Source organism: Rattus norvegicus, chromosome 14, assembly GCF_036323735.1.
Source record: "Rattus norvegicus strain BN/NHsdMcwi chromosome 14, GRCr8, whole genome shotgun sequence".
In the NCBI taxonomy this organism is placed as follows: Eukaryota; Metazoa; Chordata; class Mammalia; order Rodentia; family Muridae; genus Rattus; species Rattus norvegicus.
In genome coordinates this window covers 27,147,150-27,166,817 of record NC_086032.1, presented here as the reverse complement: position 1 = coordinate 27,166,817, position 19,668 = coordinate 27,147,150, and the positions used below count along the sequence as shown (strand labels likewise).

Genomic DNA, 19,668 nt, shown 5'->3' with positions numbered 1-19,668 from the left:
TCTCTGCCTCCATGTTGGTTCTCCTTCTTTCCTCTTCCCTCCCACATTACAAAAATTTTGTCCCCACCTTACTTTTTACTGTCCAATTACAGACCTTGAGTTGACCTGTGCCAGCCCTCACCTTCTTATAGACATCAGCCTATGTCTATATAAATATAGATATAGATATAGATAGAAAGATAGATAGATATAGATAGACAGATAGATAGATATAGATAGAGATGAATCAATTTTAAACATGTGTCCAATAATAATAGTACGAATGTACCGCCAACATGGCGTAATCAATCAGTGTGACATTTTAGCTCGTTAGCATATCTATCATATTGTTAACTGGCATTTAGATACTCGTTTTGTGATTGTGGCGACCATGAGGGTGAGATGCAGGTGGCAAAAATCTCTTGCTACCTTAGGTTTAAAAAAAAGAAGACGGACAATGACAATATCTGTACTCTTCTCAACTATTCTCAGAGATGCCAGCCTTGATTTAACAGAGAGACAGAACTGACTAACAAGACTGCGTCTGTGAATACATGCATCGTTTCTGCTCATTTTGCCCACACACCAAGGCTCAATGGCAGTATGATTGAAGAAGAGTACCACAGCTGCCCAGAATCTTAGAGAAATAATTATATATGTATATATCACATATATCATATCATATATGTATATACACAGCTTCCGTAACATTAAAAATTATTATTCCTGAAGAGGGTAGCAGATGAAAGGAATCAGGATTCTAGAGAGAGAAAAAAAACATTCCGAAGCTTGAGGTTTTTTTCCTCTTTTTAACCACGAATTACAATCTGTTTGTGTTTTGTTTGCAAAGAGCAGGTGTTCTTAGTTGGAAAAGAAACATTTACAGTTAGATGCCATTCCTTTAATGAGTAAGATACGTAATAAGCATTTTTGTTTAATTTGAATGAAAATAAATCTGTCTTTTGGGGCAGAGCCAAATGTATAAATGAAATTTATTAACAGAATTTGCCCACTTACTCCTGTTCGTGAGGGTTTTGAGGTTTGTGTTGTAGCGCTGCAACTTAGACAGTTGATATAGTAAGTTGTAATCTCTCCTTATTTACATAGCTTATTGCATTAAAGTGTAATACTAAAAGGCAAATTAAAAAAATAGTTTCTAAAAGTTACCTTCCAGCACCGCAAATTAATTTCGCCTTTAGCTTTCTTTACAGAGACGTGTGGGACCTTGCCACTATTTTCCTGTCTTACAGGGCTTTTGCAACTTATTTTGCCTGTGTCCTTAGTCAAATGGTTATTTTGTTTCATTTCACTGTGCAAAGCTAAGTTGTTGAGAAGTGTCGGGGAATAGTTCTGAAAGGCAAACAGTTCTTTTCCCCACAGAGGGTGTATCTATTCTGGATGGAATGATTCCGTCTAGAAAGAGAATCCAGTAAGTTAGACCGGCACAGAATGGCTCAGGATTGCTGTAAAAGTTGCCTCATCTTACAATGGAGGACAGGTCATCATTGCTGAACTCTTATCTTTAAAAATATAGAATTAAAACAGATTTCTATATGTCAAAAGAAATGTCCACTCTGGGCATCCTTAGTCAGGTGCTTTTGGGACTACGTTTAGATATTACTATGAGGCCTGTAGAGAAATCATGCAGCAATTGCATACGCCTTAGAAAGAACGTGAGGAAAAGTTAACCTTTCATATGTGTGATACTACGGTGCTGGGAGAACAAATATCTTTCAGGTTTAGAGACAAAACAGTTTTGTTTCAGTTTTCACAAAAACTGAAATGAAAGCAAACCCCCAGTAGGGAGAAAGAGGCAAATTCAGGATCAAGTAACGATTGCTATTCCATCTCCTTCAACATATACTTTTTAATATTCGGTAAGCGATTTCCTGTTAGCTACATAGTACTGCTCAGACTAGTACAGTGAATGTTCTTGACAAGTTACTAAATGCTAAAAACACCATTATTTTGAGCAACTGTAAAGTTTAAAAGAGAAAAAAAAGATGGATCAAACTCATCACGCTACAGATGCAAAGATACTGTCAGACTGTCAGATGGTCGCCTGAGGGGAAATTCAAGCCAAGATCTCACAATGCTTTCTTACATACTTCTTTCCGAGGCACTTTTATGACACGGTCATACTTCCTTGCTTCATTCCCTAGACCTTTGAGCTGAGCTAGAATCAAAACAATGAAAACAGTGTTCTGAGGTTGAGCCAGCACGTGATGGAAATCGTAGAATTTATAATCAGAAAGCTTCTAGTTTAGTTGGGGGGAGGGAGCAGGTTTTTTTTTTCCTTGAACCTTGAGGATCATATTAATGCAGGATGAAAGGAAATTTTAGAAGAAGGTAGGAGAAAATGTGAGGGCTTTCGATGATGCGTTCAGATATGTAGGGAACACCTGGAGGATTTGCGGGGAAACCGAAATGAGAAACCAGTGTGCACTGAGAAGCTTGACAAGTAGGCAGCTCCCCTCAAAGCCCATAGTTTGAGGAAAGGGCCAGGCGGTAGGCAGAGTGACAGTTCATGATGGTACTTCCGGGAGATGACAATGAGGGACAAAGAGCGTACAGGTTGCCATGATAGCGTCAGTATAATACACTGTAAATTCTATATGCCTCATACTTACTTAACTAATAAAAGGACACTGTGAGGTATAGCCTAAAAACCCAGAAACAAGTGGTCTGCATGAGGCATCCTTAGTTTGGGGAAAGTGATTCCCTTCGAACCCAGGTGGTCTCTCTTACCTCACTGCCTTTGAAGTCCTCTCGGAACGATCGTAACCATTGCTTCACAGCCTACTGTTTTACTCAGCTTGAAGCTCAAGGCGACGACTGAAATTTGTTTAGAAGAAGCAGCTAAGTAATTGGCTATCCTGAGGAGAAAGGAAAGCAGGAATGATCACACTTCTTTGGAAACAGTGGGCATCTGTTCAAATTTCTTATTTGATTTCTTTTTGAAATCATAATATAATTATATCATTTCCCTTTCTCCTTCCCTCACAGCATACGCTCCCAGACAGTCTTCCTTGTTCTCTTGAAAACTCATGGCAGAGTTTTTTTCACCAATTGTTGTTACACGCATATATGCATTTGTATATACATACATGTTCCTATATATGTTCTAGAAACTGCTCCATGTGCATTATGTTGCTTGCATGTGTTTTACAAGTCAGCGTTGATGTATGAACATGTATTTCAACCAGTTCTCATATTTTCTGCCCATCATTCCCACTGACCACCTTTTCTTCCTTTTTCATTCCCTTCTTCCTTTTTAATTTGGAAATGATCCTTTCCATGTCCTCTGATCAGGTTATGAACTCACAACCTTCCTGATTCTTCCGCTCAACTACAGAACTGGACACCACATTTCACTCTAGTGCTCATTTCAATTTTATATTCTACACATAATATAAAAATGCCAGCACTGCCTTCAAGAGCAGTTTAGTTTTCTTTAATACCCTTAATTTTCTTTTAGTTTTTCTGGTTTCCGTCGACATGCAAACAGCATCATGAAACTGTCCTAGAACGACATCCTTCAATTGACAGGCAAATCATAGCCATGACATGAATAATCTCACCAGTCCACTATGCTACACATTAATAATCTTCATATCTCCTCTGTCCAGTGTCTGGAGATGATCCACCAGGAAGGCAGAAGGGAAGTTCTTAAGTGGTGAAAGCAGCTACCTTAGAAATGATAAATGGCAGCAATCAAGCAAGAAATCGGTGACTTTATAATGAATAGTAAATATCATTCATGACTTAAGCAACTCAAACTTGAAAACTGCAGACACACCACTTTAAACCAATGACTCTTTTATCAGTTATGTGATGCTTTAATAATTAGAATGAAACTCATGTTTCTGCAAAGGTTAAAAAGAAGCACGCTGCACATACGTTTCCTTATTGCCTCATCTGACTTATCTGGTAGCCATCTTGAAATTTTATATACAAGTTTCAGAAACCATAGTTTCAAATGCATATGTAGGAGAGGGAAGGCTAACAGAGAAGGTTGCTAAGAACCGAACATGTTCATGCCACGTGTTCGCCATATTTTTCATCAAGACTTTGAAAAATTTCCCTTTCTCTTTAAAAATCCAGAGGAGAAATAGAAAGGCACCAAGAATGTGGAGCCTGTCTTCAAGTGTCCAAAGACCACCTTGCTTCAAAGAGCAGCTAATTTCTTTTTATAACCCTGTGTAGAACTTACACAAGTGGGATCTAAGTGGGTGGAGAATCTAGTATTAGGTACCACCTTACTTGACAGGAAGAGTCTCTGCTTCAAAAGGGAATGAGCCCCAAGGACAGTGTAAGCATCTGATTACAACTTCTACACATCAACGCTGGTGGGTTTTTAGCACGGGTTATTACTAGTGCATGAGGTAAGGAATTCTTCTAAGTGTAAGACTCCAGAGGATTGCCAGAGCTTTAACTGTGGTTGTTATTCTTTTTTTTTATTATTTTTTTTATTAACTTGAGTATTTCTTATTTACATTTCGAGTGTTATTCCCTTTCCCGGTTTCCAGGCAAACATCCCCTAATCCCTCCTCCTCCCCTTCCTTATGGGTGTTCCCCTCCCCACCCTCCCCCCATTGCCACCCTCCCCCCAACAGTCTAGTTCACTGGGGGTTCAGTCTTAGCAGGACCCAGGGCTTCCCCTTCCACTGGTGCTCTTACTAGGATATTCATTGCTACCTATGAGGTCAGAGTCCAGGGTCAGTCCATGTATAGTCTTTGGGTAGTGGCTTAGTCCCTGGAAGCTCTGGTTGCTTGGCATTGTTGTACATATGGGGTCTCGAGCCCCTTCAAGCTTTTCCAGTTATTTCTCTGATTCCTTCAACGGGGGTCCTATTCTCAGTTCAGTGGTTTGCTGCTGGCTTTCGCCTCTGTATTTGCTGTATTCTGGCTGTGTCTCTCAGGAGCGATATTTTGATGACCGAATCATGGAATGGTTCTGAGGAGCACAAATCTGACGTCTAGCTATACCTGAAGCATTTATATCGGTCAAAGTTCTAGAATACCTTAAGCATAGCATGCGCAATATTTCTTTTTAAAGATAAATATAGTTACAATTTGGGGTTTTGCTGCCACTCTAAGGTGACTCTGAAGACTGGTGAATTTAAGTGTGAACATGTTGTGTCGTGCACACCAGAGTCCCATTTCCTCCAGGATAAGACTCATATCATTTTAACTTCCTGTTATTGTTGTGATTGTTGTTCAGACCGTGTCTAGGAAACAATGCTCTTCCCTCAGGCACACGGGCTCTTGTGTGAACCCCGTGGCTTCCTGCTTAGCTCTGAACTGTATTCTTTGTTGTTCATCTAGAGAGCTCATGGAGTTCCCGACACAGTCGAGTTTGTCACGTGATGCTGATTCTATCGCATGCGCATTTTGATCAGTTCTCCCTCTGCTGTAGAATAGGGTTTTTTGTTTTGTTTTTTGTTTGTTTGATTGGTTGGTTTTGGGTGAATGATCTCCCCATTCAGAGGAAATCCTTGGGTTTTGTTTGTTTTATATCTTTCCATGTCATTGTCATTTTCTTTCCTCCCAATAATTTATCCTAGGCAGAATCTTTGAATATGACTATGACATATCGAGGTCCACAGCTTACTCTCTAGCACCCAGAACCGTTCTCCTTGACTTTTACAAATCCTGAGACAGCTGAGCTTTCTCCTGAACAGTTCAGGGCAGTTCCACATAGCAGACCTCTGCCACAGCCCCAAGTCCTTTGCACTTCTGCTTTCTATGACTTGTGTCATACGTTGATATAGTGTTGTTGTAAGCTCAGATCTTATTTAAAAAAAAATCTCCCTTTGAGTTTTACCCTCATGAATGCCATTCTTAAAGCTTCAAATACAGACCTGGTTTTCTTCATTTATATTCTCTGAGGACTACACATACCTATATGGCTTTTTTCCCCCTTCTTGGTGTGTATGCCTCAACGGCTAGGCACAAGCTAGGCCAGTGATTCACCAGTATGCTCCGGAAGTCTGCTTTGTCCACAACACTGTCCTATATATTAGCATCAAGGAGGAGCCCACTCGAGATGGGAACACCATATTTACATGTCGAGTGAATGAAATCAAGCAAATTCACATCCCCATCATTTCAAAGGGCTCCTATGTTAACGCGGCAAAGAACAAAATCTGTCACCATCATTACTGCAGAAGCTTGTAGAGTGACATATTATAGAGCACACTTTCACTAGGGTCTTGACACAGAGTGGTTGTAAAAATATTCAGAAACATGTATTTGTAAATAATTCCATAAAATATACAAAGTTCGTTTTATCATCACTGGGGGTATACAGGAGAAGGCTTGTGAAGTCAAATTTAGAAAACATGCAGTGAAACATTCTAGGAACCAATCGTTCAGAGATTTTTACTGTCGCAGGTTCTTAAAGAAATTGAAACCTTCTTTTTGACACTTTCCATGATGTAGCTGATCAGGGTGCCGTTTGAACATTCTTGGTATATGTTTTATTAATGGTATATTATCCTGGTTTAAATGTAAATCATTATTTTATATCAGTGTTATGGGCATAAAATTTAGAATATTCCAGCAGGTGGACTTTCTGAATTCTTAATACTACCTTATTTTTTTTCTGTAAATTTGTATCATTTTATGTGTTGTAATTACACGGATATATTCTTAATGTGCAAGTAACACAAATCAAGATATTAGAACGCTACTTTTTAACCTTGTAATAGATGGTTACCACAAAGTGCTTCTTCTATATATCAGCCATATAGAATAGCAATATGTCTTTAAAGATGAACCTGTACTAGTTAAAAATGAATGTATAGATTATAGTGTTTTGCTCTGTAAATCATTTGCTTTCTATTGACAGGTAGATTTCATTATCTTTCTTATTAAGTAATTACAGTTACTGTAGAGAATTGTGTGTCTTGTTTATCAATTCATCATAAAGAAACCATGTACTTAAGGTAGCTCTGCTCTTTTTTTTTTATAGCACATAATATATGATTGTCGTGTCAACTTTTTAAAAATATCATATGTGTATAATTTTTTTATCGTTGTCGTCCTGGTCTTTCATATTTATCCATTTATTGTAATATGCAACATTTGTCAGTATAAATCACTGTGTATATAAGTGGCAAAAATGTGTGTATATCTTTTCACATTAATGTCTGTCACAGCGCCTAATACAGTACCTTTCAGAAATGTTAGCATAATGACCAGAAAAACATATAAATAAATCCAAAACGGCCATTTAACTGCATCAGAACCAAACAAATTAAATAGCGAAAGAAACAACAAAACCCCTTTTGTCTTACCAAACATTTTTATGTAAAAACTGAGCTTCCTAGCTAATTCCTAACTTCATACTTGGGTGGATTAGTGCCCATAATTTGTAACCCAAAGTCCTGAGACTATTAAAATACAGAGGACATTTCTATTCTGTAGGTTACTAGCTTATTCAGTTTCTGTTAATTACGTTTTATCTTCTGATCACGTGAGGAGTCGGCTGAGAAGTATTTCTCTTTTGGTAATAAAGATAGTGTTTGTAATCAATGGGACAGAAGAATTCATTGCTCAGCCCTAGGTTTGTCTGAGTGGGGCTTGGGGTGGCTGGTCCTAAACCCGAGTCTGCAGTAGAGGCGTACCTTGGGGATGGCTTCTACTGGTCTCCTCCTGAGTAAGCAGGGGTCTGATGGTGCGCCCTGCGGTCCCCGCAGGTGGCAAGCACAATGAGAGACATCCAGCCCTCGCTGCTCCACTGCGACATGCTGAGCACAGCCCAGGAGGCCCTCTCCCTCCCAGACATCTTCTTCAGCAGCCAGCTGCAGAGCGCTCTACAGCTCATCGAGGACAAGGGCCACGTGGAACTGCCAGAGGAGTTCGCGGACCCGGTGCCCCAGGAGCACAGATTGCAGCCCAAGGTGCGGCCGGCCGGAGGGGGAAAGGGCTGGGGTGGCTGGGCAGGGGCAGATGGGAGGTTCAATACCAAGCAACTCAGTCTTGACATATTACATTCTACATTGCTGATGGCCCGTGTTTCCTTCCCACGGGACTGACTTAAACAGCTAGTTTAGCAACACATGCCAATTCAGCTTTAGAACCACAATATTATCTTGAAATATTTTTGTTTAAGATGTACGGTTACGATGGGAGCCTGGGAGGCAGATACATACCTGTCTGTCATTCCAGCACCATACAGATGAAGACTGAAGGGTTAGTGTCCAAGGCAAGCCTAAGCTAGTAGTAAACTTTCAGGCCAGCCTGGGCTACCTGAGACCCTATCTAAAAAAGAAAAACCAAACCAAAGGAAGGAAGAAAAATTAAGGTTGAGTTAGCAATATTATTTTTGCATTGTTGCTGGAAGCTTAAAATTACCTTTGTAGCAAAATGTTTAGCTAACTGTAAAATTTCTAAGACTATGAAAGACAAGCAGGATGAACATTTCTGATCATCTACTTTGGAGAGAAAAAATGTCTCATCAATAGGACCTAACAAGGTTTTGAAAAGATTATGATTAAAGTGTCTTAGTAAGAAATTATGCATAGTCAAAGCAGAAACCTCATGGAAAAGCTAATAATCCCGTGAAAATTCTGGAACGTACTTCTGATCTGACTCCCCAGCTGGCAACTCTATTGAGTGACATCCAACTATTGAAACTCCACTGAGGAACATTATATAAGGTTTCTACAAAATTAAATACTCTTTTCCCCAATACTGTATACCATACATTTCTTTGCTCACAAAACTCCGTAGGATAGTCTTAGCCCTGTAATTTCATCTGGGGAGCATAACATTCATATCTTTGTATGATATAATGTAAGACACCCTGGGGAATATTTGGCCGAATACCAAGTTAGCCTGTCTACCCTGTAAGTTTTTCCAAGGGGTAGAAATGTAAGAAATCCAAAGGGTAAGCGCATCACCGTACTAATTGTGATTTTTGTCAGAGACCCATTGTGGCAACATAAAGTAGAATACTTTGCCTTAATACAGGAATTGAGAGAGGGACATCATAAGTCCGTTCCAGGGGTCTGGAGAGATGGCTCGCTGGTTAAGAGCACTGACTGCCCTCCCAGATGTCCTGATTTCAATTTCCAGTAACCACATGGTGGCTCGCTACCATCTGTAATGAGATCCGATGCCCTCTTCGGGTGTGTCTGAAGACAGTGACAGTGTACTTATATAAATAAATAAATGAATAAATAAATAAGTAAATACACTTTTAAAAAATCCATTTCAGATTGAAGAGACCAGTGAGAGTTACACTCAGTTCTTCAGTCCTAGTGAGTGCGGGAGATAAGGGCTCAGAGAGCACTGTGCTCTTTTTGCCTTCGGCCAGCCTCTGCCATCAATGTGCTCCAAGCTGTCCTTTCAAATTATCATTTCTTCTTTGGTGGGTGTGAGCAGGGGCAGCGGTGGTGGCTGCAAGACTCAGGTAGATGTGCCTCCAGCATGTTGCAAATAGCCAAAGGCAGGGTGGCATAATCATTTTTCCTGTTTCACTGTTACCCTTTCAGATGTGGCCAGCTCTGATTCAGGCACATTTCCATTCAATCAGAGCGTGCGTCAGTGGTCATGAAAGTTCAGGGAATTTTCATTGTTTTTTTTTTTTTTGTTGTTGTTGTTGTTGTTGTTGTTGTTCGTTTGTTTTTTGTTTTGAATTGTATGAGAATGTGTCAAATAAACATCATTTAGGTCATGCCAGATAGCCAGTGTTCATACATTGGGAATTTTTAGAGGTCATTAGGAAGAAAGCCAAAAATAACATTTAATATTATTAGTCAAACCTACAATTACTTAAATCAGGACATAGGCGCACAAGCAATTTTACCTTCTCATAAAAATTCAAAATATAGGAAATGGTTTTCCTATGTAACAACTCTTAGTAAGAGTTCTTTATGCTTCGATCGTCCCCAATTTGTATTGTTTTTAATTATTTCATAACACTTTTCTACACCAGTAGCCTTTGATGCCTCTGACATATATGCCATAGTGCAATATAGTTGTGGGATTTAAATCACACATTTCTAAAATGAGAAAAGTATTTATAAGAGAGTTATGTTGTATTCTATTTTAAACAACGGTGAAAGCGGAGGTACTCTGCAGATCGCGCGGAAGCTCAGAAATGGAGGGTATAGGCTGAGTGACACAAAGGCAGCTCAGAGAACAATATAAATCCATTACGGCTGGGATCTGTTTGGAAAGTTGCTGTCCTGTGAAAGTAATTTTTCAAAATGACAGCAAGACTGAAGGTCATATGAAAATGTTTCCCACAAGAAGAGTAAAGAGGAATAAGTAAATACAGGGACATAGTCCTTCCCTAAGTGAAACAAGAACACGCAGCTAGAGCGCTTAGCTAGGTATTTAAAAATAAAAGGAAGTAAGAGATTCTTATGATGCCGAACTCTTCAGCTTGAGAAGACATGGCAGAATTCAAACAAGGACATGTCAGGGAATCCGTGTTCCTTCTTTATCCCTTTATGTTTCTCAACGTGAAAGCTATAAGCTCTTGGAGGATGAAGATGCTCTAAAAATATAGCCCGCTGAGATGAAAACACCTTAAGTAATGAAGCCAATATTCACGCGATCAATCTGTGCCTTAAAAATAAAATTCATATTGCCTTAAAAGTAACCCGAGTTACTGTAAATAAGTTAAAAAAAAAAAGCACAACATGCTGACAGAACGGTAATGTCCTTTTCACCCTTTTGGGATGGCATTTTGACATTTGTCCTTGAATTTATTTGACATTTTAGAGTTGATAAAAATTAAGAGCTAATGAGGGTTTGGATTCACAGAAACCTGGAATTCTTTGTATAGTAAAGAGTAGGCGTGTGTGTGTGTGTGTGTGTGTGTGTGTGTGTGTGTGTGTGTGTGTGCACGTGTATGCACACATGTAGGGAGAAAGCTTTAAGCCAATCCCAAACAAAATCCAGATAGCAAAATAAACATTCCCTAGATGATAAGAGGGTACCAAACTTGTTTTGAAATATTTTTATTCATTCCTTTGGAAATTCAGACAATATGTTTTGATAAAATTCACCTGCTACTACTTCCCCAAATCCTCACACATATTCTACCACTTTCCTACCCTCCCCCCAATTTCATTTTCTCTTTTTGAAATATTTCTTACAATCTAACTTATGCTGCCCATAAACTCCTGGGTATGGGCCATTCATCCACTGGGCTTGTTATACCTACCAAGAGTCACGCCCTCAGAGAAAACCGATGGTCCCACTTCCTCAAAAACATCAGCTGACAGTAGCTCCTCCATTAATGACAGAAGCATATGAACTCCTTCCTGTTGCATATCAGACTGTTGACTGGCTTTATTTTACACATTTCTTCTGTAGTCAGCCACAGGTACTATGAGTTCATGAATACAGTAGATGGCATATACAAAACCTTCTGGCAGACAAGTGCAGCACAGAGGTAAAGAAAGACACCCATATCAACACAAAGGGTGAAGTTCAATGTAGTTGGACTGTCCAGTCCAAATGATAGTTTCCCAACACAATTCTAAAAAAATGATCCAGAGAAAATATGTAAGGATCTGATCAGAAAGACCAGGACATTATATCATAAGGAAGTTGGCATTTTTTTCAGATGGCAGTGAGGAAAAAATTGTGCCTATTGGAAGAATTAAATAAGTAATGTCATATTAAGAACAAAGACAAACAACAAAGTAAAACGAAAACAATAGAGCCTCGGAGACAAGACGGAGAGCTACAATGACGCACGGGAAATATGAGCTACTTGTGTTGGTGGTTCTGACTCCAGGAAGGAATGTCCAAGGAGACAATGTCCATAAATGTGGGGAAGGGGGTGAAGGTGTAGTTCAGTGCATAGCATCCAAGAAACCCTGACAGCTATCTTCTGAGGCCCAGCCAATAAGATTTAAAGATTAATTGTGTATGCCCGTCAGAGAAAACACAAGGAAGAAGATGACTACTTCTGATTTAAACGGTTAAATAGGAGCAGTTCTCCATCCTACTGAGACAAAGGCCACAACTGTAGAAGGTAACATTAGTAAGGCATGATGGCATTGCCAAGCAAAGTCATTCTCAGTAAAAAGTAAAAGAGAAGCAGTGTTGTTAATAGCTTGGTTTTGGCCAGGATGATAAGATATCAAGAACATCTGGTTTGATTTCATTCAGGTCTTCCTTTCCTCCCCTGTAATGCCTGGCAGGGAAACAGGGAAGCCATGATTAGGACTAAATTTTGAACTTTTCTGTCTTCTCTTTGATTATTTAGTATCTGGATGGTGTTTTGGGGGCTGTTATTTTGATATTCTTGTTTGTTTGTTTGTTTGTTTGTTTCATTAATTTTGGTGCCTAGTTTCTAGTGAAAATCTGGCGAGCGCCGGGAGATCCTTCTGCTCGCATTTGCTCTCATTTAGCATGTAACATAGCACTCACTTCAATAGAATAATAGCCACAAGTAATCTCCACGGGTCTTTCGAGAATTCCTCAGAAATTAACCTTGATTAATCTCTTGCCTAATTAAAACTGATTATTAAAATAGCTTATCCCTGGAAGACAGGATGAAGTGGTGCTCTATCTTCAGGAAATGGTTAATGTTCATCTTGGTTAAGCGCTTTTAACATAAAAACCTCTACTCACAAAGGCTGTACCTTGAGAGGTGTCCCTAGCTGTGTTTGCAAAGCTCGCATGATTTTGCATGGGAGGTGCTACAATGACTAAAGCGTGCACAGTAAGAGAGTCAGACATTCATCTGCTGTGTTACTTGTAAAACCACAATTTGGGAATTCAGCCAGTTTTGTTAGATACCACCGAGCCACTAGCTTCATAGAGCCAGTCGTAGATACTAAGATAAATGAAGAACTTAGTCAACTGCATACAAAATGCTTTGAAACCTCCAACAGGCAGAATGCTGATGAGAAAAGGCTTATAGTCAGGCAGCAACATTTTTCTTAACTTAGATCACATCCTAGCAAGTAGTAGCCATAATTAGCCAAAGAACAAAGGAGGGAGAAACTCATTATTTTGGCGTACCAGTCATAACCCTCTACCCCATACCTTTGTCAGACATTATCTTTCTTGATTAGAAGGTCCTACTTTATGAATCCCTTTCAGTTCAGCATCTAAACTTGATAGATCATAGAACAGGCATATTTTCCCCTATTTTCAATTATTCTTGTTATGCATTTTATAGGGAGGATTCCAGGGAGGATCTTAGATGCACCTCAGGTTTCACTATGTAACGTTGGCGTTGGCTGGACTCAGTTTGCCGTCCCCTTCCTTAATCTCTTGAGTGCGAAGACATCAGGCATGGTTCACCAGTAAAACCAGGGTCTGGTGCTGCTTTGTTTTACATGTGTTGGCACTGAATCTGTAACCTGACCCATGATTTATTAGTGCTTCACTGTGGACATCTGTCACCAGCCTAAGCACAATTCTGGACAAGTGATTTCTGCCTTCCTGCTTTTGAATTAAACAACTCTGAAAATGTGTACATGCCTGAGAGAGGAGAGAGAGAGGAGAGAGAGAGAGAGAGAGAGAGAGAGAGAGAGAGAGAGAGAGAGATATCAGATATTTTGGGTAAACAATGTATCTTCATTTCCTTAAGGATTTTAAGTTTTCATCTGATACAATCCTTGGGATAAATGAAACATTGTTACTCTCTTTCTTTATGTTTTGATTACTATTTACCAGGCCAGTAAGGAGACCAGTTTTTACTTCCCATAATCCTAAATGGGGGAGGGGGGTGGGAAACGTACTTAAAGTTTGTTATTTACTGTAGTTGAATCTGACACATCTAGGTGAGGTCTAAGAATTCCTGGGGAGATAAGAAGATGACAGAGATTGTGACAGAAGAACAGAGATAAATGTTGCCTTGGCAACGGGAAACCTTCTGTTTTACCACCTCAGCCTTTTGGATATAACTCCTGCTGTAAGAGAATAATATAATATGGCCTTCAAAGAGCTGTGTTAGCTTTCTTGTTTTATATATGACACTTTAATATTATTTCAGATAGAGCCCCTATTCACATTTATGTGTGTCTTCCGGAGATCCTCACGAGTCTAGAGGAGACTACTATTGTAATAGTTTGAAAAATGTGTTCTTTGCACATTGCTCTTAGAATCCTCTTGTGTACCTATCATATGATTATGTGGGAAGAAGAGATAAACGTCTCTGGAGAAATAAAAGAGGTATTAAGATTTAAACAAAATGTGTTGTGGCCCTAAACATCATTTGAAGGAACTTTTTAGGAGCTTGTTTTTGTTTTTGTTTTTCATATAATCTGAATGGTGAAGGGTTATATCCTATTCAAAATAAAGGTATTAATGAGCACAAATTTCAATAGTGTAAATTTTTCTTTTATTTCCTCAGATGGAGGAATGGGAGGAGAGCCATACCCAAACTGTGTGAGCCTGGAGTGTTTCTCTGTTCTAACTATCCCTAGATCTAGGTCTAGAAGCTCCTAGCCTCCTTGCACGCTAAATCTTCCAAGCTGATTCAATCCAGCTTCTCAGTTTCTCACTGAATTGCTCTACTTGGCCTCATAGTCACTCCTCCCAACATTCTATCTTCTAGTTCCTTCTCCTTCTCTGGCTTGTTCTGTCTTCACCTGGGTCTGGCTTGTTCTCTGGGTCACCTGCCTTTGTAAAACAGCCACACCTTTGTCTCTCTATGTAGCTCTTAAATAGTCTTAATTTTTAATAAAATGGAATAGACAATATTTTTTGTTTAGCCTTTATATGTACTTGTTTTCTCTTTTTATGAGTGTGTGTTTCAAAATGCTAACATTTTTTCTTTTTGATTCAATATTTGTGTTATAAAAATCAAGCAGTGGGTCTGGGGGTATGCTTGCATGGACTTTATTCATAGCACTTGGAAGCAGAGGCAAGTGAGTCTGTAAAATTGAGGCCAGCCAGTTTTACAAAGTGAGTTCTAGGACAGCCAAGGCTACACAGAGAAACCATGTCTTGCAAACATAAAAAGAAAGGAGGAGGAGGAGGAGGAAGAGAAAGACTGGAAATTGGTGTTAACCTTTAATATGTTGACTTCAAAATGTTTCATGTCTGAAACCTGATCAGATTCATGTGTTTCGTTGATTCTTAATTGGTTTCAGCATCTGCCATGTTGTGAGAATTGTGGGTATGTTCCAAAAATGCAAATTATGTACAAAAATATGACTGGCTTTTGACATTTTTGATGTTGTTTTAGGATCAGGATATTGGTTTCTTGGAAAACCTTTCTTTAAACACTATCTTGTCGTATAGGAGAGCTGAAATATATCTCATGCAGGGGAAGTAAACCTTCACTGTATTTATAGAACACAATGAAAATGACAAGACAGGGTAGGGCAAGCCAGAGGAGGGCAGGCAACACAATTAGGACAGAACTTTTGTTTTCCTTGCTTGGTGACCATCGTTTTTGTCTTTGCAGTTTTCTTTTGTAGAGTTCACTGGTACATACATGCAGAAATAATAGTATTTTTATGTTAATAACATATCGAACACAACTGTGGCATATGAAGTTCCTGTCTAAATTCTCTTCCTGTCTTTACTAAGGACATAGTTGATGTTCAAAGAGGGGCTGGGTAAGAAAGGTACACAGCTGGCCCCCTGATGTCGTGGAATATGGTGTCAGTGAAATGAACTGACACACCCCTGGTCTATTACAAAGCTTTATCTATCCTACCTGCCCCATGTCCGTAGGACAATTTGTATGCACAGCTGGAAAAATGGTAGAGGAGGCTATTCTGGTGAACCGGATAATGGGAGCAAAGTGACAGCAGGAGGAAACAAGCCCATTCTTAGATAGCCGAGGAGACTGTAGCAGAGTGGACAGGAGAAGAGGAAAGATATAATGGGGAAGAAAACGTGCAGATGGGCTGAGGCCTCCTGTAGAGGATGCCTTATGTGCCGGGTTGGAACTTTATACATCATTTTTGCCTATAATGGAGATTCTTTATAAACTCCTAATTAGAGTTATAGTTTAGACCCAGTCAGGATTGTGGGGAAAATTCCAGTAGAGAACTTGAAAGTAAAAAGTTGCTTATGTTGTTGCCGTGGGACAGAAGGTAATGATGTTACAGGGGGCAGTAGTCATGGAGAGCAGAGGAGTGAGGCACAGTTGAGACTCTTCTGTGGTTGGCTACTAATTGGACTTAGGAGCGCAGGGAGAGGAAAAATCAAAAGTGCCTGGTTGACTGAGTGGTATCATTCCTAGAGTTAGGACTTCATGAGACACATTGGCTTTTTGGTACTGAGTGAGGAGTTTGATCTTAGAAGTATTGAGGTAGGCGTGCAAATATGAAGCAGATAGGGAACCATGCACATCTGGATATCAGTGGGTAACTTAATCCTTGCAATAAAAGTCGGGAATGTCTGGAAGAATCCATTAAATCATTGAAGTTGAGATTGCCAGAGCAGAGCGCAGGCATGAACAGATCCTGTGGGTCTGTTATGTAAGGGGGGAACACTGAAGGCAGCATTGCTGGAAGCGATTCATTAATTAAAGTGAAACTCGAAATTTGCCAGAGGTTGACTCCTCTGGCAACCTTTGCTGAGTCTAATCCAAAGGGAGGTCATCCATCAGGACTAGACGATGGGGAAGCCTGAGCTGGGTGGATGAGGAAACAGGAGTGCTTCTGACACTCGCTCATAAATGACTGCCCCAGTGACCTTTCTCAAATGCCCTATGTAAAGGAAAAGCCAACAATGAAGGGTTAGGTCTGTAAATGACAAACAGAAAAGTTCAAACAGCTGGTGATTCGCTTCCTTTTGCAATGCCCTGCTTCCTCTCCGTTTGATCATTGACCAATGAGCAAGGCATAAGGGCAAAGCTCAAATGAAGAAGTGTGAATACCGTTCAATGAATTATTAAAATTGTCATTCTGGGAATGCTTTAATGTTTTAAAATATAAGAAGAGACTCTGGGATTATTCTGATGAGATGTGGAAATTAGCAAATTAACAACAGACTATATAGTGCCATAAGTTGTGAGTTTATGGCTAAAAATATTTAAATGTAGTCTGTCTATAGCAACATGTAAAGCCAAACACACACACACACACACACACACACACGCACACGCATGCACACACACATACACACACATGCACACACACATACACACACATGCACACACACACATATGCACACACATGAAGAATCCTTAAAAGATAATTTTAAACTATAAGAATTTTACTATGACAAAACTATCTAATACGATCAGTTAGCATGCTGAGCCTGAGGGCTTAGGGTAGAACTCAGTGGTAAAATGTTCACACAGCATGTAGAAAGGAACCTAAATTATGAATCAGAAATTTTTATTTTCTTATACACAAAAATTTATATCTCCTATTATTTCTATATTTAATAATACAGACACTAACCTTTCTATTCTCTAAAACCCCCTGATAATTATAAACAACAGCAATGAAGAACATTGATTCTATTTGATGGTGTTTCTCTCCACTTTGTTGCTCAGTCTAGCTTTGAACTTAGGATCTTATTACTTCTGCTTCCCTGGGGCAATGATTCCTAGTGCAAGACCCTATGTCCATATAAACTTTTGGTCTTATTTGTGAAAATATTTATTATGATTTTTTTTAGATTCTCATATAGCCTTCTATGTAGGACCACCTCCCAGGGCATAGTCAAAACAAACAAACAACACAACACCACAAAACCCTGAATCTCACTCTCCTAGATGCTGTCCATTAATTATTACCTATTTCTATTGTAAGCGATTAGACATTTGATCAGTAGAACCATAGATAAGGCATAAACACCACAGAAATCTCTATTGTAACTTCAAAGAATCCCCCAGGTTAAATATTACATCTTTTGTGTTTTTATTTTTTGCTTTGTTTACTCTTTGCCCTCTTAAAGAATATTTTTGCTAAACTAAAATCTTAAGGGGTGGAACTAATTTATGTTTTCATGTTACAAAATGTGTCCCTCTGTCAAGAATGTGGTGCATCCATTTTCTACCACATGATTCTTGTTTATGGCTTCAAAACAATTGCATTGTATTTATTTGTCACAATGTCCTTATCCAGGCCTCTGCTGAGGAACTCCATGTTGATTCCATCACCTACCCTTGTGAGTAATTTTGCAATAAACTTAGATGTGTAGGTGTCTCTGTGACATGTTGACATTGACTGCTCTGAAAAGATACTCAGAAGGAGTTTGGCTGGGTAGGATAGATCCATTTTAATTTTTCGAGAAGCTTCCTTAGTGGTTTTCACAGAGTCTGTACTGTTTTAGATGAACATGAGAAGTATGTTAGGTTTCCCTTTAGTCCATATTTGAGTCAGATTTTGTAGTTCGTTTTTCTTTCTTAATGGCTGACATCCTAACTGAAGATGAACTTTCAATGTCATTTTGATTCGCATCCCTCTGGTGGTGAAGTAAAATTTATTTTTGATGAATTTATTGCGCGTTTGCAGTTCATCTTTCGTGAACTGACTGTTGATTTTATTAGTCCATTCATTAACTGAGTTGTTTGATTTCTCGTTTCCTGCTTTTATATGTATTCTCGACATTAACTCTCTATCAGATCTGTAGCTGGCCAAGTATTTTTTTTTCTATTCTGTATGCTGCCTCACAGACCTCTGTTCCATTAATTATATATCATGTCAATGGGTTACTTATCCCCCCCACACACACATTTTTTCCTATATTTACAGAGATCAGAGTCAGGGCTCTCTACACTAATGGAGTGTCCTACCTACAAACGCTCAGCCATTTTTCTTTATTCTCAATATATCTTATTAATTCTACCTTTGTCTCTCAAACTGAATGACAGTACAGTAAATAATTTAACACATATGATTTATCTACTTATTTTGGATGTTGTATTCAGTCATACATTGAGTGTTCTCAGTTACAACAGCGACGACATACTGCATGTGTCGTAGGCTGACCATATGTACTGACTTGTAGAATGATGATAGTGACTTTACATATAAGCTGTTGTTTACTACCTACAAAACTATGATGTGAGGGAAACTATAGAATATCATATCTATATCAGTGGATAGGAGAGGCTATAGGTAGTCTTTGCCCAATCTAATATTATTGCATATTTGCTGAAACAGTATAAAGCTATTATTAATTTGAGTTCCGTCTTAAGACCCCTACACTTAACAGTGATTTTTGACTTTTTGTTTCTTCAAAAATAAACATGTCCTAGGTGCAAGTTTTGTGCAAAACTTTATGTTTTCACTAATTGCACTGAAACATACAAAAGAGTTTGCAGCTCATACATGTTTAATTTTAGTGGAGTTTATCACTAAAAGACTGAATTCAGGAGTCATCTTATGACTTTCAATTCACCCAATTCACATTATCGTTATGTGTACATCAAAAGAAACAGTTGGCAAAGATGTTTATTTATGTAGAAATCAATGACTAGTTTTCGGTGTGGCATATTTCCTAGAGACAATGAAGCTGTAGATGGTTTGAAAATAATAGGAGTTACATAAGTTACACGAGTCTTTCAGACTGTGGTCGAGATATTACCTGCAAAGAAAGAAATTTCCTGCGTTGAGAAACTGTCAAGAGTAGGAGTGTAGGCAGAGACAGGTAGTAAAATACTGTCATATGCATGGCTATTGCTGTCTCCACTGGTCACTTGCTCCCTGGGGCTCTTTCTAGGTCATAAGGAAATAATTTACCATAGGGCTGGGATATAGCTCAGTAATAAAACACATGTGAGAATGCAGG

At 39.0% G+C, this 19,668-nt stretch overlaps 1 protein-coding gene across 26 annotated transcripts in view; it reads left to right on the top strand.

Annotated features, from left to right (window-relative positions):
• Adgrl3 (adhesion G protein-coupled receptor L3) overlaps positions 1-19,668 on the top strand; it is a 767,242-nt gene that overhangs the window by 291,315 nt on the left and 456,259 nt on the right. For 19 of the 26 annotated variants that reach the window (XM_063272835.1, XM_063272833.1, XM_063272832.1 and 16 more), the window contains one exon: positions 7,683-7,886. The exons of the other annotated variants lie outside the window; for them this stretch is intronic. In XM_063272835.1, coding sequence (XP_063128905.1) covers positions 7,683-7,886 — 204 coding nt within the window. The remainder of the gene's footprint in view (positions 1-7,682; positions 7,887-19,668) is intronic. 26 annotated transcript variants of the gene reach the window in all.